The sequence below is a fragment of the Oncorhynchus nerka genome, linkage group LG13, assembly GCF_034236695.1.
Source record: "Oncorhynchus nerka isolate Pitt River linkage group LG13, Oner_Uvic_2.0, whole genome shotgun sequence".
In the NCBI taxonomy this organism is placed as follows: domain Eukaryota; kingdom Metazoa; phylum Chordata; class Actinopteri; order Salmoniformes; family Salmonidae; genus Oncorhynchus; species Oncorhynchus nerka.
Genome location: NC_088408.1, coordinates 93,175,062 through 93,198,067, shown reverse-complemented (window position 1 = coordinate 93,198,067; position 23,006 = coordinate 93,175,062). Strand labels below are relative to the sequence as shown.

The 23,006-nt window shown below is 43.7% G+C and overlaps 1 protein-coding gene across 1 annotated transcript in view; it reads right to left on the bottom strand.

Moving 5' to 3' along the window:
• Positions 1-215: 215 nt before the first annotated feature.
• The window catches only part of LOC115122821 (tight junction protein ZO-2-like), a 207,924-nt gene continuing 185,133 nt past the window's right edge, over positions 216-23,006 (bottom strand). The window contains exons 14-22 of the mRNA XM_065026849.1: positions 20,228-20,412; positions 14,077-14,172; positions 13,414-13,493; positions 12,840-13,050; positions 11,869-11,991; positions 2,382-2,584; positions 1,769-1,879; positions 437-826; positions 216-328 (exon numbers count right to left, since the gene is read on the bottom strand). Of these exons, the coding sequence (XP_064882921.1) occupies positions 239-328; positions 437-826; positions 1,769-1,879; positions 2,382-2,584; positions 11,869-11,991; positions 12,840-13,050; positions 13,414-13,493; positions 14,077-14,172; positions 20,228-20,412 (1,489 nt within the window). The 3' untranslated portion in view covers positions 216-238. The remainder of the gene's footprint in view (positions 329-436; positions 827-1,768; positions 1,880-2,381; positions 2,585-11,868; positions 11,992-12,839; positions 13,051-13,413; positions 13,494-14,076; positions 14,173-20,227; positions 20,413-23,006) is intronic.

Genomic DNA, 23,006 nt, shown 5'->3' with positions numbered 1-23,006 from the left:
AGACAGCTTGCTAGGGACATTGGACTGGAACTGAACCCACAGACAGAGACAGAGACACAGACAGACAGACAGACAGACAGGTTAATATACAGCTGAAGGTGTATATACTTCCAAACACACTCAAAATAGAATTCAGTAAAAAGCCACACATGTAGATGAATATAGAGTAACACCAGCAGGTAGACAGCAGTAGCCCATCACAACACTCACAGGCTAAAAACACTCCCATGTTGTGCTCCTACCCTATAGGCTGAGGCCGGCTGTGGTCCAGTTTCTGGGTCTTCAGGGGGACAGCATAGATATCTGGGTGCTTCTGAGCTATCTCCAACTAGTGGGAGGAGACAAAGCAATATGAAATATGATACTGTGATGGCAACACATAGACTAGCAGACACTCCCACCCACCAACCCCCTCACCCCGTCCCCTCTCCCTCACCCTGGCGTTCTGTGCCTCCTGCAGCTCCAGCATCCTCTGAGCGCGTGCAAAGTGGTCCATCTTCTCAAAGGCCTTGACTTTCCCCAGGAATGACCTGAGGCTGGGGTCCTCAGGGTTCTCCTCTGGTTCCTCCGGGCCCATAGGGGCCACTGTGACTGGGGCTGTGCTGCTGGTGGTGTCCTGGATATTATAGGAGGGTTTGAGGGTGACGGGGGGCTGCAGTGCCAGGGGCTTGGCCTTGCCGAAGGAGTTGAGGGAGCGAGGGAGAGGAGGGGGGTCGTTGCTGGCAGGACTGGAGGAGTGGGAGTCGTAGCCACGGCTGGGGGGGGGGTCGTATGCCCCTACTACCCCCCTGGGAGGGACTACCTCATCCCTGAACAACAGCTTCACCTTGAGGGGAAAGGAAGGGAGAGGTGGAGAGAGGGGAGGGGGACCAGCATAGAATTAGAATGAATCAAATCATTTTGATTTGATTCAATTAAATCATTCTATTTCTATGGGGACCAGACAGGGTTAGTCACATACGCACAACTCAAACCTTTGTGTAGGTGAATACTAGATTTCAGACTAGAAACATTTAAATGTTCCTTCCTTTAGTCTTCCACCCTCACTACGTCACTGTTCATTTAAAACAGGAAAAACGCCTCATTGTATAGTCTCCGAGCAATGGTGAATACCACATTTTGCCAAAGAGGACAGCGACTAAACCACGGACACTCTATTTCTCTACTACATGCTCTAGAGTCTTGAACACAGGTAGAGTAATCTATAAGATCTGCTCAATGGACTGTGAGGTTTCAGCCTCTGAGGTCATAAGCCCTTTCAGTTCTATCACCACAGGGAGTTCTGGGAGTCACTAGGTACCAGCATTGAAGCTGCCGTTGGAGGAATCCGAGCCACGGCGGGCGTGATTTCTCCAGATCAGATCATTCTTCAGAGGGAAGGGGAGTCTGCTCCTTCTCGTTGAGTTCAAGAGCTAAGCGGGGTGTCAGTAAATTGCCAAAAATGGAACAAGTAGAATATAAGAGCACTGGGGCTAAACTAGCCTGACTAGCCTGACTGACCTGACCAATGACATGGAACATGAGTGGAGAGAGGCATGAAATATGTAATGATAGTTCCACAAATCATTTATGCCAGAGTTCAGCACAGAGTCAAGTGTGTGTGTGTGTGTACTGTGTGTGTGTACTGTGTGTGTGTGTCTACTGTGTGTGTGTGTCTACTGTGTGTGTGTGTGTGTGTCTACTGTGTGTGTGTGTGTGTACTGTGTGTGTGTGTACTGTGTGTGTGTGTGTGTACTGTGTGTGTCTACTGTGTGTGTGTGTGTCTCACCTTGGGGGGGTCAGGTACAAACACGTGTGTTGGGCTGGCACTGCTGAGCACCTCCCTGCTGCCCACCCTCCTGATGCCACCACGGATATCTGGACTGCACCTGCGCAGTATCTGACCACACACACACACACACACACACACACACACAAATAATTGAAGATTCTTGCACAGCCATACAAAATCATACCGTTAATAATCCTTGTGAAATGTAAATTCTGCCAGTGTTTCCAGTTGGTTTCTAACTACTAAAGTGCTGTACTAGAGAGAAACTGGCCACAGGCCTTTGGGTCCACTATTATCATAGTGCTGACTAGCCTCTATTTAATAAACAAATGTTTTGCTAAATTAAATTGGACACATTGGGTTCCTGAAACAACCCAAATAAATGCTAACCAGATGGTATTGATTCTGGTCACGAAGGCATAGACTGGACTCGAGACAGATTTCATAGGTGTAATTATGTTTTTCACCTGTAGAGGGCAGGAGAGATTCTTACAGCTCTCCATAGACTAGCGGCTGTGAGGTTAGGACATCACAGTCTTCTCTGAAGTGGTTTGCATCTGAGTGTGTGTGTGTGTATGTGTGTGTGTGTGTGTGTGTGTGTGTCACTAACCTCCTCTGCAAGTACGGGCTCAGAGGAAAGGAAGTTATCACTATCTGACAGGGCATTGAAAAGGAAGTTCATTGTCCTATCTGATCCGTAGCAAAGCCCCGCCCCTCGTCCGACCGTGTCATCATAGTCACTGGCCAGTCGGCTATCCATGCTCAGGTAGTCGGGACATGGCTGACATAACAGGAAGTTATCATGGAGATCTCAGGGGATCCGTCCCAGTGAAGTTCCAGCTAAAAGAGACACATGATGGATCTTGGTGTACAGACAGGGAGCAGAAACACAAAGAAAACACAAAGAAAGAAAGAAAAGAAGAACCGAGCTGTAGAGCACCAGAAGGATTCACAGAGAGTATGCTCACAACACAGGACAACACAGGAAATATAGAGGGAACAACTTATGACTATCTGACAGGGGATAGAAAAGGAAGTTATCACTATCTGACAGGGGATAGAAAAGGAAGTTATCACTATCTGACAGGGGATAGAACAGGAAGTTATCACTATCTTAAAGGGGATAGAAAAGGAAGTTATCACTATCTGACAGGGGATAGAAAAGGAAGTTATCACTATCTGACAGGGGATAGAAAAGGAAGTTATCACTATCTGACAGGGGATAGAAAAGGAAGTTATCACTATCTGACAGGGGATAGAAAAGGAAGTTATCACTATCTGACAGGGGATATAAAAGGAAGTTATCACTATCGTAAAGGGGATAGAAAAGGAAGTTATCACTATCTGACAGGGGATAGAAAAGGAAGTTATCACTATCTGATGGGGGATAGAAAAGGAAGTTATCACTATCTGACAGGGGATATAAAAGGAAGTTATCACTATCTGACAGGGGATAGAAAAGGAAGTTATCACTATCTGACAGGGGATAGAAAAGGAAGTTATCACTATCTGACAGGGGATAGAAAAGGAAGTTATCACTATCTGACAGGGGATAGAAAAGGAAGTTATCACTATCTGACAGGGGATAGAAAAGGAAGTTATCACTATCTGACAGGGGATAGAAAAGGAAGTTATCACTATCTTAAAGGGGATAGAACAGGAAGTTATCACTATCTGACAGGGGATAGAAAAGGAAGTTATCACTATCTGACAGGGGATAGAAAAGGAAGTTATCACTATCTGACAGGGGATAGAAAAGGAAGTTATCACTATCTGACAGGGGATAGAAAAGGAAGTTATCACTATCTGACAGGGGATAGAAAAGGAAGTTATCACTATCTGACAGGGGATAGAAAAGGAAGTTATCACTATCTGATGGGGGATAGAAAGGAAGTTATCACTATCTGACAGGGGATAGAACAGGAAGTTATCACTATCTGACAGGGGATAGAAAGGAAGTTATCACTATCTGACAGGGGATAGAAAAGGAAGTTATCACTATCTGACAGGGGATAGAAAAGGAAGTTATCACTATCTGACAGGGGATAGAAAAGGAAGTTATCACTATCTGACAGGGGATAGAAAAGGAAGTTATCACTATCTGACAGGGGATAGAAAAGGAAGTTATCACTATCTGACAGGGGATAGAAAAGGAAGTTATCACTATCTGACAGGGGATAGAACAGGAAGTTATCACTATCTGACAGGGGATAGAACAGGAAGTTATCACTATCTGATGGGGGATAGCAAAGGAAGTTATCACTATCTGAAAGGGGATAGAAAAGGAAGTTATCACTATCTGACAGGGGATATAAAAGGAAGTTATCACTATCTGACAGGGGATAGAAAAGGAAGTTATCACTATCTGACAGGGGATAGAAAAGGAAGTTATCACTATCTGACAGGGGATAGAAAAGGAAGTTATCACTATCTGACAGGGGATATAAAAGTAAGTTATCACTATCTGACAGGGGATATAAAAGGAAGTTATCACTATCTGACAGGGGATAGAAAAGGAAGTTATCACTATCTGACAGGGGATAGAAAAGGAAGTTATCACTATCTGACAGGGGATAGAAAAGGAAGTTATCACTATCTGATGGGGGATAGAAAAGGAAGTTATCACTATCTGACAGGGGATATAAAAGGAAGTTATCACTATCTGACAGGGGATAGAAAAGGAAGTTATCACTATCTGAAAGGGGATAGAAAAGGAAGTTATCACTATCTGACAGGGGATAGAAAGGAAGTTATCACTATCTGATGGGGGATAGAAAAGGAAGTTATCACTATCTGACAGGGGATAGAAAAGGAAGTTATCACTATCTGACAGGGGATAGAAAAGGAAGTTATCACTATCTGACAGGGGATAGAAAAGGAAGTTATCACTATCTGACAGGGGATAGAAAAGGAAGTTATCACTATCTGACAGGGGATAGAAAAGGAAGTTATCACTATCTGATGGGGGATATAAAAGGAAGTTATCACTATCTGACAGGGGATAGAAAAGGAAGTTATCACTATCTGACAGGGGATAGAAAAGGAAGTTATCACTATCTGACAGGGGATAGAACAGGAAGTTATCACTATCTGACAGGGGATAGAAAAGGAAGTTATCACTATCTGATAGGGGATAGAACAGGAAGTTATCACTATCTGACAGGGGATATAAAAGGAAGTTATCACTATCTGACAGGGGATAGAAAAGGAAGTTATCACTATCTGATGGGGGATAGAAAAGGAAGTTATATCACTATCTGATGGGGATATAAAAGGAAGTTATCACTATCTGACAGGGGATAGAAAAGGAAGTTATCACTATCTGACAGGGGATATAAAAGGAAGTTATCACTATCTGACAGGGGATATAAAAGGAAGTTATCACTATCTGACAGGGGATAGAAAAGGAAGTTATCACTATCTGACAGGGGATAGAAAAGGAAGTTATCACTATCTGATGGGGGATATAAAAGGAAGTTATCACTATCTGATGGGGGATAGAAAAGACTGAGGTATAGTAGTAGTATCAAATGAAAGGGTTAAGATGGACAAGTAAACAAATGTTCACAGAAATCGTAGAGCATTGAAGTATACAGTAAGACTATTCTACTGAACATGATTGATCGTGTGGATGACGGGGATTAGAATAGAGGATCAAAATAGTACACGTGATGTATAGAAGAGGAAAGGAGTAGAGTAGAGTATAGTAGACTACAGCATATAGTTCAGTAGAGTATAGTAGACTACATCATATAGTTCAGTAGAGTATAGTAGACTACATCATATAGTTCAGTAGAGTATAGTAGACTACAGCGTATAGTTCAGTAGAGTATAGTAGACTACAGCGTATAGTTCAGTAGAGTATAGTAGACTACAGTGTATAGTTCAGTAGTGTATAGTTCAGTAGAGTATAGTAGACTACAGTGTATAGTTCAGTAGAGTATAGTAGACTACAGCGTATAGTTCAGTAGAGTATAGTAGACTGACAGGATAGTTCAGGAAGTTATACTATCTGACAGGGGATACTATATCACTATGTATAGTTCAGTATATAGAAAGGAAGTGTATGGTTCAGTAGAGGATAGTAGACTACAGTGTATACTTCTGATAGGGGTAGTATAGTTATCACTATCTGATGGGGGATACATGGAAGTATAGTTCAGGAAGTATAGTATCTACAGGGTATAGTTCAGTAGAGTATCACTATCTGACTAGAACAGGAAGTTATCACTATCTGACAGAGTATAGAAGACTACAGAGTATACTATCTGTAGGGATATAAAAGGATAGTTCATCACTATCTGATGGGGGTATCAGTAGAGTATAGTAGACTACAGCGTATAGTTCAGTAGAGTATAGTAGACTATAGTGTATAGTTCAGTAGTGTATACTATCTGAGATAGAAAAGGAAGTTATCACTATCAGGGTATAGTTCAGTAAGTATAGTAGACTGACAGGGATATAGTTCAGTAAGTATCACTATCTGACTATAGTGTATATAAAAGTAGTTATACTATCTGTAGAGTATAGTAGACTACAGAGTATAGTTCAGTAGAGTATAGTAGACTATAGTGTATAGTTTAGCATTTTATAGTGGACTATAGTGTATAGTTTAGTATAGTAGAATATAGTGTATAGTTTAGTATAGTAAACTATAGTGTATGGTTTAGTATAGTATATAATATAGTATAGTAGACCAGAGTGCATAGTATAGTATAGTATAGTAGACTAGAGTGTATAGTATAGTAGACTACAGTGTATAGTTTAGTATAGTAAACTATGGCGTATAGTTTAGTATAGTATAGTGTATAGTTTAGCATTTTATAGTAGACTATAGTGTATAGTTTAGCATTTATAGTGGACTATAGTGTATAGTTTAGTATAGTATAGTAGACTACAGTGTGTAGAGCATAGTAAACTGTACCAGAGGTTGTGGTATAGCTAATCCCAGAGTCATACTGTATCAGAGGTTGTGGTATAGCTAATCCCCAGAGTCATACTGTATCAGAGGTTGTGGTACAGCTAATCCCCAGAGTCATATATCAGAGGTATAGTTATATAGCTAATCCCCAGAGTCATACTGTATCAGAGGTTGTGGTATAGCTAATCCCCAGATCATACTGTATCAGAGGTTGTATAGCTATCTGACAATCCCCAGAGTCCTACTGTATCAGAGGTTGTGGTATAGCTAATCCCCAGAGTCATACTTATATAGACTTGTGGTATAGCTAATCCCCAGAGTATACTGTATCAGACAGGTATAGCTTCAGAGTCATACTGTATAGTAGAGTATAAGTACTGTATCAGAGGTTGTGGTATAGCTAATCCCCAGAGTCCAGAGTCACTACTGTATCAGAGGTTGTGGTATAGCTAATCCCCAGAGTTATACTGTCTCAGAGGTTGTGGTATAGCTAATCCCCAGAGTCATACTGTATCAGAGGTTGTGGTATAAAAGCTAATATCCTACTGCAGAGGTTGTGGTATGGTTAATCCCCAGAGTCATACTGATCAGAGGTTGTGGTATAGCTAATCCCCAGAGTATACTGTATCAGAGGTTGTGGTATAGCTAATCCCCAGAGTCCATACTGTATCAGAGGTTGTGGTATATCACTAATCCCCAGAGGTATACTTCAGAGGTTGTGGTATAGCTAATCCCCAGAGTCCTACTGTATCAGAGGTTGTGGTATAGCTAATCCCCAGAGTCCTACTGTATCAGAGGTTGTGGTATAGCTAATCCCCAGAGTCCTACTGTATCAGAGTAGTGAGTTGTGGTATAGCTAATCCCCAGAGTCCTACTGTATCAGAGGTTGTGGTATAGCTAATCCCCAGAGTCATACTGTATCAGAGGTTGTGGTATAGCTAATCCCCAGAGTCATACTGTATCAGAGGTTGTGGTATAGCTAATCCCCAGAGTCCTATACAGAGGTTGTATCAGTATCAGAGGTTGTGGTATAGCTAATCCCCAGAGTCATACTGTATCAGAGGTTGTGGTATAGCTAATCCCCAGAGTCCTACTGTATCAGAGGTATAGTGGTATAGCTAATCCCCAGAGTCATACTGTATCAGAGGTTGTGGTATAGCTAATCCCCAGAGTCATACTGTATCAGAGGTTGTGGTATAGCTAATCCCCAGAGTCATAGTGGTATAGTATCAGAGGTTGTGGTATAGCTAATCCCCAGAGTCATACTGTATCAGAGGTTGTGGTATAGCTAATCCCCAGAGTCCTACTGTATCAGAGGTTGTGGTATAGCTAATCCCCAGAGTCATACTGTATCAGAGGTTGTGGTATAGCTAATAGTCTAATCAGAGGTTGTGGTTCAGTAGAGCTAATCCCCAGAGTCTACTGTATCAGAGGTTGTGGTATAGCTAATCCCCAGAGTCATACTGTATCAGAGGTTGTGGTATAGCTAATCCCCAGAGTCATACTGTATCAGAGGTTGTGGTATAGCTAATCCCCAGAGTCCTACTGTATCAGAGGTTGTGGTATAGCTAATCCCCAGAGTCATACTGTATCAGAGGTTGTGGTATAGCTAATCCCCAGAGTCATACTGTATCAGAGGTTGTGGTATAGCTAATCCCCAGAGTCATACTGTATCAGAGGTTGTGGTATAGCTAATCCCCAGAGTCCTACTGTATCAGAGGTTGTGGTATAGCTAATCCCCAGAGTCATACTGTATCAGAGGTTGTGGTATAGCTAATCCCCAGAGTCATACTGTATCAGAGGTTGTGGTATAGCTAATCCCCAGAGTCATACTGTATCAGAGGTTGTGGTATAGCTAATCCCCAGAGTCATACTGTATCAGAGGTTGTGGTATAGCTAATCCCCAGAGTCCTACTGTATCAGAGGTTGTGGTATAGCTAATCCCCAGAGTATATACTGTATCAGAGGTTGTGGTATAGCTAATCCCCAGAGTCTATACTGTATCAGAGGTTGTGGTATAGCTAATCCCCAGAGTCAGTACTGTATCAGAGGTTGTGGTATAGCTAATCCCCAGAGTCATACTGTATCAGAGGTTGTGGTATAGCTAATCCCCAGAGTCCTACTGTATCAGAGGTTGTGGTATAGCTAATCCCCAGAGTCCTACTGTATCAGAGGTTGTGGTATAGCTAATCCCCAGAGTCATACTGTATCAGAGGTTGTGGTATAGCTAATCCCCAGAGTCATACTGTATCAGAGGTTGTGGTATAGCTAATCCCCAGAGTCCTACTGTATCAGAGGTTGTGGTATAGCTAATCCCCAGAGTCATACTGTATCAGAGGTTGTGGTATAGCTAATCCCCAGAGTCATACTGTATCAGAGGTTGTGGTATAGCTAATCCCCAGAGTCCTACTGTATCAGAGGTTGTGGTATAGCTAATCCCCAGAGTCCTACTGTATCAGAGGTTGTGGTATAGCTAATCCCCAGAGTCATACTGTATCAGAGGTTGTGGTATAGCTAATCCCCAGAGTCATACTGTATCAGAGGTTGTGGTATAGCTAATCCCCAGAGTCCTACTGTATCAGAGGTTGTGGTATAGCTAATCCCCAGAGTCATACTGTATCAGAGGTTGTGGTATAGCTAATCCCCAGAGGTCATAACTGTCATATCAGAGGTTGTGGTATAGCTAATCCCCAGAGTCATACTGTATCAGAGGTTGTGGTATAGCTAATCCCCAGAGTCCTACTGTATCAGAGGTTGTGGTATAGCTAATCCCCAGAGTCATACTGTAATCCCCAGAGTCATACTTCAGAGGTTGTGGTATAGCTAATCCCCAGAGTCATACTGTATCAGAGGTTGTGGTATAGCTAATCCCCAGAGTCCTACTGTATCAGAGGTTGTGGTATAGCTAATCCCCAGAGTCCTACTGTATCAGAGGTTGTGGTATAGCTAATCCCCAGAGTCATACTGTATCAGAGGTTGTGGTATAGCTAATCCCCAGAGTCATACTGTATCAGAGGTTGTGGTATAGCTAATCCCCAGAGTCATACTGTATCAGAGGTTGTGGTATAGCTAATCCCCAGAGTCCTACTGTATCAGAGGTTGTGGTATAGCTAATCCCCAGAGTCATACTGTATCAGAGGTTGTGGTATAGCTAATCCCCAGAGTCATACTGTATCAGAGGTATAGCTAATGTGGTATAGCTAATCCCCAGAGTCATACTGTATCAGAGGTTGTGGTATAGCTAATCCCCAGAGTCCTACTGTATCAGAGGTTGTGGTATAGCTAATCCCCAGAGTCTACTGTATCAGAGGTTGTGGTATAGCTAATCCCCAGAGTCCTACTGTATCAGAGGTTGTGGTATAGCTAATCCCCAGAGTCATACTGTATCAGAGGTTGTGGTATAGCTAATCCCCAGAGTCATACTGTATCAGAGGTTGTGGTATAGCTAATCCCCAGAGTCATACTGTATCAGAGGTTGTGGTATAGCTAATCCCCAGAGTCCTACTGTATCAGAGGTTGTGGTATAGCTAATCCCCAGAGTCAGTATAATCCCCAGAGTCATACTGTGCAGTATAGCTAATCCCCAGAGTCATACTGTATCAGAGGTTGTGGTATAGCTAATCCCCAGAGTCCTATGTATCAGAGGTTTCAGAGGGTATAGCTAATCCCCAGAGTCATACTGTATCAGAGGTTGTGGTATAGCTAATCCCCAGAGTCATACTGTATCAGAGGTTGTGGTATAGCTAATCCCCAGAGTCAAATATTAAGAAATAAATGAATCTGGCTAAACCTAAATCAGACTTGCCTGTGCTAATGATTTTCACAGACGAAGTAAAATGACACAATGACACTTTGCTCGTGATGCACGCCCCTCAAATGATACTTATGTAACAACAGCCTGAGAACACTGGACTTGAGAAATCCCACACAGATGGAACCATGTGACATTCAATGTGTTATCTGACTGCCACAGGTGCTCCCTGTCAAAATACCATGACCATTCCAGAGGACACGCCGGTTGGGAACCACTGCAGTATGGGTTAGTGCAGTATAGTATAGTTCAGTATAGTGCAGTATAGTATAGTATAGTTCACTATAGTACAGTACAGTATAGTTCCGTATAGTGCAGTATAGTATAGTTCAGTATAGTTCGGTATAGTACAGTACAGTATAGTTCAGTTTAGTGTAGTATAGTATAGTTCACTATAGTATAGTTCAGTATAGTACATTACAGTATAGTTCAGTATAGTACAGTATAGCTCAGTTTAGTGCAGTGTAGTATAGTTCACTATAGTACAGTATAGTTCAGTATAGTTCAGTATGAGTACAGTATAGTTCAGTATAGTACAGTATAGTATAGTTCAGTATAGTTCAGTATAGTATAGTTCAGTATAGTATAGTTCAGTATAGTACAGTACAGTATAGTATAGTTCAGTATAGTTCAGTATAGTTCAGTATAGTACAGTATAGTTCAGTATAGTGCAGTATAGTATAGTTCACTATAGTACAGTATAGCTCAGTTTAGTGCAGTATAGTATAGTTCAGTATAGTACAGTATAGTATAGTACAGTATAGTTCCGTATAGTGCAGTATAGTATAGTTCAGTATAGTACAGTATAGTGTAGTTCAGTATAGTACAGTATAGTATAGTTCAGTATAGTATAGTACAGTATAGCTCAGTATAGTGCAGTATAGTAGTTCAGTATAGTAGTTCAGTATAGTACAGTATAGTTCAGTACAGTTCAGTATAGTTCAGTATAGTACAGTATAGTGCAGTATAGTATAGTTCAGTATAGTACAGTATAGTTCAGTATAGTACAGTATAGTATAGTTCAGTATAGTACAGTATAGTATAGTTCAGTATAGTATAGTTCAGTATAGTATAGTACAGTATAGTATAGTTCAGTATAGTTCAGTATAGTGCAGTATAGTATAGTTCAGTATAGTATAGTACAGTCTAGTACAGGGGTGGACAACTCCAGTCCTCTGGGGCCTGATTGGCGTCACACTTTTTCTCCATCCCTAGAAAACACAGCCGATTAATCAAATGTGATTCTAAACTGAAGATCATAATTATGATTATTGGAGTCAGGTGTGTTAGCTGGGGCAACACTGTGACACCAATCAGGCCCTGGAGGACTGTAATTTCACACCCCTGGTATAGTATGTAGTTATGGGTCCATGGTGAGTGTGTTTACCTTCCCCTCAGACACCCAGACAGCCTGAGTCTGTTGCTCTCTGATAGAGTCCTTGACACTGCCGTACCACGCATCGTTGACCGAGTTCAACTCAATAGTAGCTGTAGGGAGAGGAGGGATCAGAGGAGAGGGGGTGGGAAGGAGAGAGGGGGAGAGGCGGTGGGAAGGAGAGAGGAGGGATGAAGGGAGAGAGGGGGGGAAGACAGATTGAGCAATAGAAACCAGGGAGATAGAGGAAGAGGAGAGAGATGTAAAGAGAGTGGGGGCGAGAAAGGGAGGGGGAGAGAGAGGATAGAGGGAAAAAGAGAGATAATAGCAGGATGGATGAGAAGAGAACATGGAGAGGTTGAGGGGAGAGGGGAGAGGAGGAGAAGGAGAGAGGGGAGAAGGAGAGAGGAGGTGAAGAAGGAGAGGGGGAGAGGAGGAGAAGGAGAGGGGGAGGGAGAGAGGGAGAGGAGGAGAAGGAGAGAGGCAGAGGGGGAGAGAATGAGAAGGAGAGGGAGAGAAGGAGAGGAGGAGAAGGAGAGGGAGAGGGGGAGAAGGAGAGGAGGAGAAGGAGAGGGGGAGAAGGAGAGGAGGAGAAGGAGAGAGGGGGGAGAGGAGGAGAAGGAGAGAGGAGGAGAAGGAGAGAGGGAGAAGGAGTGAGGGAGAGGAGGGGGGGTGTAACGGCACAACAACAAAAATACACGGTACAACAGATTAGTCCTAATGCAGGAAAATAACTTTATCTTGTGGGTGTGTGTATCTGTATCTGTGTGTGAGTGTACCTGTGTGTGAGAGTATCTGTGTGTGTGTGTGTGTGTGTGTGTGTGTGTGTGTGTGTGTGCGTGTATCTGTACCTAGTGTATCTGTGTGTGTGTATCTGTACCTAGTGTATCTGTGTGTGTGAGTGTATCTGTGTTTGTGAGTGTATCTGTGTGTGTGTAGTCGATTCATGTGTGTGTCTAACCAGAGAAGAGGTGAGAACAGGTCTTCCTCAGTTTGACAGCTTGTTCGTATAGTTTGCGTGCCGAGCGGTTGGATCCAGGTATCACCCTCTGCCTCATGGCCTTAACTCCTGGTTTACTGTCTGGGTTGAAGAAGATGACGATGGGGTACCACTGGCTGTAGTTCAGAGTGTCCACCGCCTTGGGAGTCACATCCAGCAGGGCATGCTTGTCCTACAGGGGACATGATGGAGGACAATGAGTGACAGAAATGGAGAGAAAGAGATAGAGAGAGACAGAGAGAGAGATGGAGAGACAGAGTGCGAGACAGACAGAGAGAGAGAGAGAGAGAGAGAGAGAGAGAGAGAGAGAGAAAGACACAGAGAGAGACAGAGAGAGAGAGAGAGAGTGCGAGACAGACAGAGAGAGAGACAGTGCGGGTGAGAGAGAGATAGAGATAGAGAGGCACAGAGAGAGAGAGAGAGAGAGAGAGAGATATGAGAGAGAGAGAGAGAGAGATGGAGAGAGAGATATGGAGAGAGAGAGAGAGAAAGATATGGAGATAGAGAGAGAGAGAGAGAGAGAGAGAACTCAAACCTGCTCTATGATCTGGCGGATGGTGTTGAGTCTCACTACTCCTGAGGATTTCTCTGAACCGGCATCTTTAGGCTCCGTTTCTGACGGTGGACAGAGACGAAGAGAGAGACGGACACAGAGAGACAGACACAGTGTTACTCATTCAATGAGTACTAGTGTGACTCAAAATCAGACAGACAAACTGACATACACAAACACAGGCAGACACAAACACACGCATCCACACACACGTTTGTTTTACTATTGTCATGGGGACCAAAAACTAACTTGAACTCCGGAATCCCTAAAGGCTCGCACACATCGCACCGAAAATGGATCTAGCGTTTGTCTGCCGATCGTTCATCGCAAAGTGTTTTAGGGACCACCTGCTGTAGCCGTCTGACTGCCAGCATTTTTCATGCGATTCTAAATGTAAATGTGGTGCGCACTCGGTTTTGAAAATTATGTTCAGAGGTGCTAAGTCGTTTCGGCCAGCAAATGCTATTGGTGTGTATGAGCCCAAACTCCTAACCCTAAACCTAACCCCTAACCCTAATTCTAAACATAACCCCTAAGCCTAAAATAAGTGTCCCTGCTTGTCTGAATTGTACTTGTTTTTACTATCCTTCCGAAAACACACACACACACACACACACACTCCCACACACTGTGTGAGGTCCTTACTGGCAATGATGAACAGGTCAGGCAGCTCGTTAGCAAGCTTGTCGTTGGCTGCATCAGCTATAGGTCCAAACAGAACCACAGGACGTCTGAAACCAGCTACAGTATAGTATATTAGAGAGAGAGAGAGAGAGAGAGAGAGAGAGAGAGAGAGAGAAAACAAAGAACAACACAAAGAGTTATCTATCCAAAACCGAGATGTGTGGATAAATCACTTCTCCAACCCAAAAAGGCCTGTGGTGTTGATGGTATCCTACATGAAATGATAAAATATACAGACCACATATTCCAATTGGCTATACTTAAATGCTGTGTGTTTTAATGAAAGTTTGAGTTTTATCAAAAACTATACGTGGCGCTCTTGAAATTTCCGCTGATTTGATCCCCTAGTCCCTAACAAGTTAACATCATCCTCAGCTCGGTCATCTACCCCAATATTTGGAACCAAGGACAGGTAACCCCAATCCACAGAAGTGGCGACAAATTTGAATCCAATAACTACCGTGGGATATGTGTCAACAGCAACCTTGGGGAAATCCTCTGCATTATTGTACAGTTTTATATCTTTATGTTTGAAGCCTGAAATGTGGCAAAAGGTCGCAAAGTTCAAGGGGGCCGAATACTTTCGCAAGGCACTGTATATCTCGGCCTAAACATCAGCGCCACAGGTAACTTCCACAAAGCCGTGAACGATCTGAGAGACAAGGCAAGAAGGGCCTTCTATGCCATTAAAAGGAACATAAAATGCAACATACCAATTAGGATGTGGCTAAAAATACTTGAATCAGTTATAGAACCCATTGCCCTTTATGGTTGTGAGGTCTGGGGTCCGCTCACCAACCAATAATTCACAAAATGGGACAAACACCAAATTGAGACTCTGCACGCAGAATTCTGCAAAAATATCCTCCGTGTACAACGTAGAACACCAAATAATGCATGCAGAGCAGAATTAGGCCGATACCCACTAATTATCAAAATCCAGAAAAGAGCTGTTAAATTCTACAACCACCTAAAAGGAAGTGATTCTCAAACCTTCCATAACAAAGCCATCACCTACAGAGAGATTAACCTTGAGAAGAGTCCCCTAAGCAAGCTGGTCCTGGGGCTCTGTTCACAAACACAAACACACCCCACAGAGCACCAGGACAGCAACACAATTAGACCCAACCAAATCATGAGAAAACAAAAAGACAATTACTTGACACATTGGAAAGAATTAACAAAAAAACAGAGCAAACTAGAATGCTATTTGGCCCTACAAAGAGAGTACACAGCGGCAGAATACCTGACCACTGTGACTGACCCAAAATTAAGGAAAGCTTTGACTATGTACAGACTCAGTGAGCATAGCCTTGCTATTGAGAAAGGCCGCCGTAGGCAGACATGGCTCTCAAGAGAAGACAGGCTATGTGCTCACTTCCCACAAAATGAGGTGGAAACTGAACTGCACTTCCTAACCTCCTGCCCAATGTATGACCATATTAGAGAGACATATTTCCCTCAGATTACACAGATCCACAAAGAATTCGAAAACAAATCCAATTTTGATAAACTCCCATATCTACTGGGTGAAATTCCACAGTGTGCCATCACAGCAGCAAGATTTGTGACCTGTTGCCACGAGAAAAGGGCAACCAGTGAAGAACACACACCATTGTAAATACAACCCATATTTATGCTTATTTATTTTATCTTGTGTCCTTTACCATTTGTACATTGTTAAAACACTGTATATATATATAACAGTAAACATTACACATACAGAAGTTTCAAAACAATAAAGACATTACAAATGTATTATTATATATATATATATATATAATATGACATTTGTAATGTCTTTATTGTTTTGAAACTTCTGTATGTGTAATGTTTACTGTTAATTTTTATTGTTTATTTCACTTTATATATTCACTTTATATATTATCTACCTCACTTGCTTTGGCAATGTTAACACATGTTTCCCATGCCAATAAAGCCCTTGAATTGAAATTGAGAGAGAGAGAGAGAGAGAGAGAGATGCTTTATACAGTCCCTCTTTGTAGTAGTACAGTGGTTCGTCCTATTAAAGTTGCAGTGTACTGCAGCACAGCTTGCATGGTGCCGTAGAATTCTATGGCACGTTATTTAGGTGCCAACCACTGGTACCATTAATGTTAATTAGTGCTAGTTTGACCACCAGAGGGCATCTGTGCTGCAGTACGCTGCAACTTTAATAGGACGAACCACTGTATTACTACAAGAAGTGGCTGTACTAGAGAATAAAAAATAAAAAATTGTAAGAACATAATATATGAGACTGATTTGAAGAAATGTTGCTTAATTAATTAGATTAATATTATGGTGTTTCTATTCCAAGAAAAACCCTCAGGGTTTCCGTTAGGATGGAAGGGGAAATATGGCGCTGTACAACGTGACGGTCGGGAGTAGGCTACAGTACTGGACTATTTGGCTAAAGAATCCCTGTGTTGTGCGGGCACGCGGGAGAACAGGGTTCAATTCCCCGACGGGGAGGAAGGAGTAGGCTGTCCTTGTAAATAAGAATTAGTTTTTTTAACTGACTTGCCTAGTTAAATAAAGGTTACACTAAGAGCATAACATTTCTACACCATAATTGTAGTCTAATCAATACCCAGACAGAGATTCAGTCAAAATAAAAATCTCATTGATGTATCAAGACGAGTCCCCATGCTTGTCTCAGAGCAGCGCGAAACGGTGCTAAAATTGTTGTAGGCTATTGCTTTCAATCCTATTGCTTCTAACTTCAATATGCTCTTTAAATAAATAAGACCTACACCACTTTTAACAGCACATTACTCAACACTAGTGAGACTCATGTCGCCTATACGTATTCCCCAAGGTGTCTACAGCATTGTGACGTAGTTTTACGCATTTCTGTTGAAGAATAGCCGTAGGCGGCCACATTGCGTAAGTGGTAACATGGTGGCTCCGAGAGAGATTCTCATGTAAAATACAGAGGTAGCCATTAATCCAATCGGTCCTAGTGAAAAACGAATTGTCCCGACGGATATATTATCGAATAGATATTAGAAAAACACCTTGAGAATGGATTCTAAACAACGTTTGCCATGTTTCTGTCGATATTATGTAGCTAATTTGGGATATTTTTCGGCGTTGTGGTGACCGCAATTTCCGGGCGATTTCTCATCCAAACGTGAAGAACAAGCGGAGCTATTTCGCCTACAAAAATAATATTTTGGGAAAAAATGAACTTTGGCTGTCTACCTGGGAGTCTCGTGAGTGAAAAAATCCGAAGTTCATCAAAGGTAAACGATTTAATTTGATTGCTTTTCTGATTTCCGTGACAAGGTTGCCTACTGCTAGCAAGACATAATGCTATGCTAGGCTATGATAAACTTACACAAATGCTTGTCTAGCGTTGGCTGTAAAGCATATTTTTTAAATCTGAGATGACAGGGTGATTAACAAAAGGCGAAGCTGTGTTCCAATATATTTCACTTGTGATTTTCATGAATAGGAAGATTTTCTAGGAAGATTTATGTCCGTTGCGTTATGCTAATTAGTGTCAGATGATGACAACGGTCCCGTCCACGGGATGGGGTGTCACTACAGGTTAATAATAGATCTGTGAGAATATCCAACGTGCTTTTATATCATTCTAAATTAATAATAATAATAATCACTTTGTTAAAAAAAACAATATTTTGGAGATTATTTTGTTTTCAAATAATATATAAGGAGAGAGAAAAATACCATTCTTGAACATGGGGCGAGACATTGTTACTAATTTGTAAATAAAGCCAGTTTGTTATTTATAATTATTTATTTCTGGTTTTATAGGGAGAGAAACCAAAGATCTACAGTCATCTCATGGGTCTCCCAGTCGAGGCCAGCACAGGTATTGAACCAGCATCTGTAGAAACACAGCCTGCCCTGCTATGAAGTGTCTTAGACCGTTGCGCCACTCAGGTGCTGTACAACGTGACGGGTCAGCAGTGGCCTACAGTAAGACCAAAATAATCCTAACAAAATAAAATAATAAAAACCTTAGTGTAACAACAGTTTTAGTAAGTAATACTGAAGTCGTGCACAATTATCAGTTTCTATTGAGGTTTATGTGGCCCATTCATTGTCAGTTAGAGACACAGTAATACCCAAAAGCATAAACAGTGCTCTAACTCCCCCTTGTGGTGGTCTGGAGCAATGAAGTGGTAACGCAGGGTACCGTACTAAACCACAAATGACCTCTAAGTCCCACAGCATAATCACAAACTTTTAGTGGCGCAACCACTGTACAACCTCAAAACAACATGACTATTAGTGGGCCTATCATGCACAACGTTAGGGGTATAAAAGTGTGTGGCTAGAGGGGCCAACAGTGTCTGATAGGTGAAACAATAGACCAGGCCCATTAAAGCTATGTCTCAGTCCAGTCTCAGTCCTGTCTCAGTCCAGTCTCAGTCCAGTCTCAGTCCTGTCTCAGTCCTGTCTCAGTCCTGTCCCAGTCCAGTCTCAGTCCTGTCTCAGTCCAGTCTCAGTCCAGTCCTGTCTCAGTCCTGTCTCAGTCCAGTCTCAGTCCTGTCTCAGTCCTGTCCCAGTCCAGTCTCAGTCCTGTCTCAGTCCAGTCTCAGTCCTGTCTCAGTCCAGTCTCAGTCCTGTCTCAGTCCAGTCTCAGTCCAGTCTCAGTCCAGTCCTGTCTCAGTCCTGTCTCAGTCCAGTCTCAGTCCTGTCCCAGTCCTGTCTCAGTCCTGTCTCAGTCCTGTCTCAGTCCAGTCTCAGTCCTGTCTCAGTCCTGTCTCAGTCCTGTCAGCCATAGAACACCATTGTTTCTGTTTTGTCTGCTTGACTGAAACAACAGCAGAGAAAGAGCAACTGCTTTAATACATCCCTGTCCTTCGTTTCATAGATACACTCCTCCTCCTCTTCCTCTTCCTCCTGTTCTACCCTTCTGTCCAGTTATCTCCTTCTAATGTCACTTTCCATTCTTCTGTAACCTTGGCTTTCTCCTCTTTGACATTCCCTTCCTCTCTCCTTTCCATCTCCTCCTGTTGTCTCTCTCTTTTCATCAACTTTCTCTCGCCATCTTCCTTTTCCCCCTTCCTGTATCCTCTCCAGAACGGCGTAGCTCCTGTCTGACCCATTGACATGCCCTCTCTGAGGACCATTCTCCTCTCACCCTCTCACCTCACCTCCCCCTGCCCCCTCACCCTCCAACCTACTCATTCTCCCCTGTGGTGTGTATTTCCTGTGTTTATCGTGACAACCATCTTTCTCTCACTGTTCCCTCCCACCCCCCCCTTCCTGTGTGTGTGTTGTTTCCTGTCTGTTTCCCAATGCAGGCCTGCCTTTCTATCACCCCTGCTCTCCTCAATGATATACTTCTCCTCAACTTCCCCCTCTCCTCTCCTTAATGATATACTTCTCAACTTCCCCCTCTCCTCTCCTCAATGATATACTTCTCCTCAACTTCCCCCTCTCCTCTCTTTAACAAAATACTTCTCCTCAACTTCCCCTACTACTCTCCTTACTGATATACTTCCCCTACTACTCTCCTTACTGATATACTTCTCCTCAACTTCCCTACTACTCTCCTTACTGATATACTTCTCCTCAACTTCCCCTACTACTCTCCTTACTGATATACTTCTCCTCAACTTCCCCTACTACTCTCCTTACTGATATACTTCTCCTCAACTTCCCCTACTACTCTCCTTACTGATATACTTCTCCTCAACTTCCCCTACTACTCTCCTTACTGATATACTTCTCCTCAACTTCCCCTACTACTCTCCTTACTGATATACTTCTCCTCAACTTTCCCTACTCCTCTCTCGCTCTTCTCTCCTCTCCTCCCTGTGTCTTCTCCCACCCTCTCATCTGCCCCTCTCCTCCCTCCCTTCTCCCTCTCCTCTCTCCCACCTCCCCCTCTCTTCTCCTCTCCTATCCTCTACCTTCTCCTATCCTCTACCTTCTCCCCTCTCAACTCTTATTTCTTGTGTAGTTTCCCTAGAATGTCAGACCCACCCTCTCCTCCCTCCCTTCTCCCTCTCCTCTCTCCCACCTCCCTCTCTCTTCTCTTCTCCTCTCATCTCCTCTCCTCCCCTATCCTCTACCTTCTCCCCTATCAACTCTTATTTCTTGTGTAGTTTCCAAAGAAAGTCAGACACACCCTCTCGGAGCACGACTCTCTCGTACGCGGGGAAGCGTGTGGCGACGGGCGTAGCGCTGACGTCCTCTCTGCTCTTCCTCAGCTCCTTTCTCTTGGCTGCCCTTTGACCCCTCAGACGCCAGAAGTCAGCCCGGTCCGTCCCAGCGGCCTTATGGGAGTTCTGGACGCTCGCCATCTGGTCAGCCCTGGGAGGTAGGGAGGGAGGGAGAGGGAGAGAGACCGACAGAGTATGACCATATTAGAGACACATATTTCCCTCAGATTACACAGATCCACAAAGAATTTGATAACAAATCCAATTTTGATAAACTCCCATCTCTACTGGGTGAAATTCCACAGTGTGCCATCACAGCAGCAAGATTTGTGACCTGTTGCCTCAAGAAAAGGGCAACCAGTGAAGAACAAACACCATATTCATCTTTTTTATTTTCTCTTTTTTACTTTAACTATTTGCATGATTACAACGCTGTATATAGACATAATATGACATTTGAAATGTCTATTATTTTATTGTTTATTTCACTTTTGTTTATTATCCATTTTACTTGCTTTGGCAATGTTAACATATGTTTCCCATACCAAAAAAGCCCCTTGAATTGAACTGAGAGAGAGAGGGCATGAAAGAGACAGGGAGAGAGTTTGAGACACTTGGTGAGACGGGGCAGAACAGAACAGAAAGTGATGAGAGATGAGGAGTGGTCAATATAAATAAATTGTGAGGGAAGAGGGGGATGAGGAGACAGGATGATGAGAGGGAGAGAAGGAGGGAAGAGAGGAATGAGGAGACAGGATGATGAGAGGGAGAGAAGGAGGGAAGAAGGGGATAAGGAGACAGGATGATGAGAGGGAGAGAAGGAGGGAAGAGAGGAATGAGGAGACAGGATGATGAGAGGGAGAGAAGGAGGGAAGAGAGGAATGAGGAGACAGGATGATGAGAGGGGGAGAAGGAGGAAGAGGGGGATGAGGAGACAGGATGGTGAGAGGGGGAGAAGGAGGGAAGAGGGGGATGAGGAGACAGGATGATGAGAGGGAGAGAAGGAGGGAAGAGAGGAATGAGGAGACAGGATGATGAGAGGGAGAGAAGGAGGGAAGAGAGGAATGAGGAGACAGGATGATGAGAGGGGGAGAAGGAGGGAAGAGGGGGATGAGGAGACAGGATGATGAGAGGGAGAGAAGGAGGGAAGAGAGGAATGAGGAGACAGGATGATGAGAGGGGAGAAGGAGGGAAGAGGGGGATGAGGAGACAGGATGGTGAGAGGGGGAGAAGGAGGGAAGAGGGGGATGAGGAGACAGGATGATGAGAGGGAGAGAAGGAGGGAAGAAGGGGATGAGGAGACAGGATGATGAGAGGGAGAGAAGGAGGGAAGAGGGGGATGAGGAGACAGGATGATGAGAGGGAGAGAAGGAGGGAAGAGAGGAATGAGGAGACAGGATGATGAGAGGGAGAGAAGGAGGGAAGAGAGGAATGAGGAGACAGGATGATGAGAGGGGGAGAAGGAGGGAAGAGGGGGATGAGGAGACAGGATGGTGAGAGGGGGAGAAGGAGGGAAGAGGGGGATGAGGAGACAGGATGATGAGAGGGAGAGAAGGAGGGAAGAGAGGAATGAGGAGACAGGATGATGAGAGGGGGAGAAGGAGGGAAGAGGGGGATGAGGAGACAGGATGATGAGAGGGAGAGAAGGAGGGGATGAGGAGACAGGATGATGAGAGGGAGAGAAGGAGGGGATGAGGAGACAGGATGGTGAGAGGGAGAGAAGGAGGGGATGAGGAGACAGGATGGTGAGAGGGAGAGAAGGAGGGGATGAGGAGACAGGATGGTGAGAGGGAGAGAAGGAGGGGATGAGGAGACAGGATGGTGAGAGGGAGAGAAGGAGGGGATGAGGAGACAGGATGGTGAGAGGGAGAGAAGGAGGGAAGAGGGGGATGAGGAGACAGGATGGTAAGAGGGAGAGAAGGAGGGAATGAGGAGACAGGATGGTGAGAGGGAGAGAAGGAGGGGATTAGGAGACAGGATGGTGAGAGGGAGAGAAGGAGGGGATGAGGAGACAGGATGGTGAGAGGGAGAGAAGGAGGGGATGAGGAGACAGGATGGTGAGATGAAGAGGGTAGTACGCTAGAGTTATAAGAGAGTAAGTTGGTGTGGGAGATGAAGACAGATGAACCAAGACAGGTGTGTTTACAATACAAAATAGATATAAAAATAGTTTCAGTTTGTGTGTGTGTGTGTGAAGTGTGTGTGTGTGTGTGTGAAGTGTGTGTGTGTGTGTAGTGTGTGTGTGTGTGTGTGAAGTGTGTGTGTGTGTGTGTGTAGGGATCAAAGTTGAGAGACAGTGTGTGATCGAGGAGTCTGTAAGACAGAGAGAAGAGTGTCACAGAGCCCTCCTGAACTGTCATCACGGACACCTGTCCCCTGTTCCCACTGATTGTATGTGTATATCTGTGCCCTTCTGTTCACCTGTGATGCTGTTGGTTATTGTTACAAGGTCCGTTGGTACTGTGAGGACCTGTGCTGTGTGTTTTGGGCTTTCGTGCCCTTGTGGATTGTGCCAATGATTACGGGTCTCGTCCCGTGTGATAATCATTGCACGCTTGTGTTATTTATTCGAGGTACTCCTCACTCTTGTTAGGGTTGCTACCCTATATTTTGTTATGTGTTTGTTTGGTCTTCGTCCCCTTGCCTTTACGCCGTAATTGAGGTACAGTTTTTAAAAAACGATTACGCATTCCTGCGTCTGTCTCCCGAATCTCTTCATACCAACGTGACAGAGAGAGATGGTAC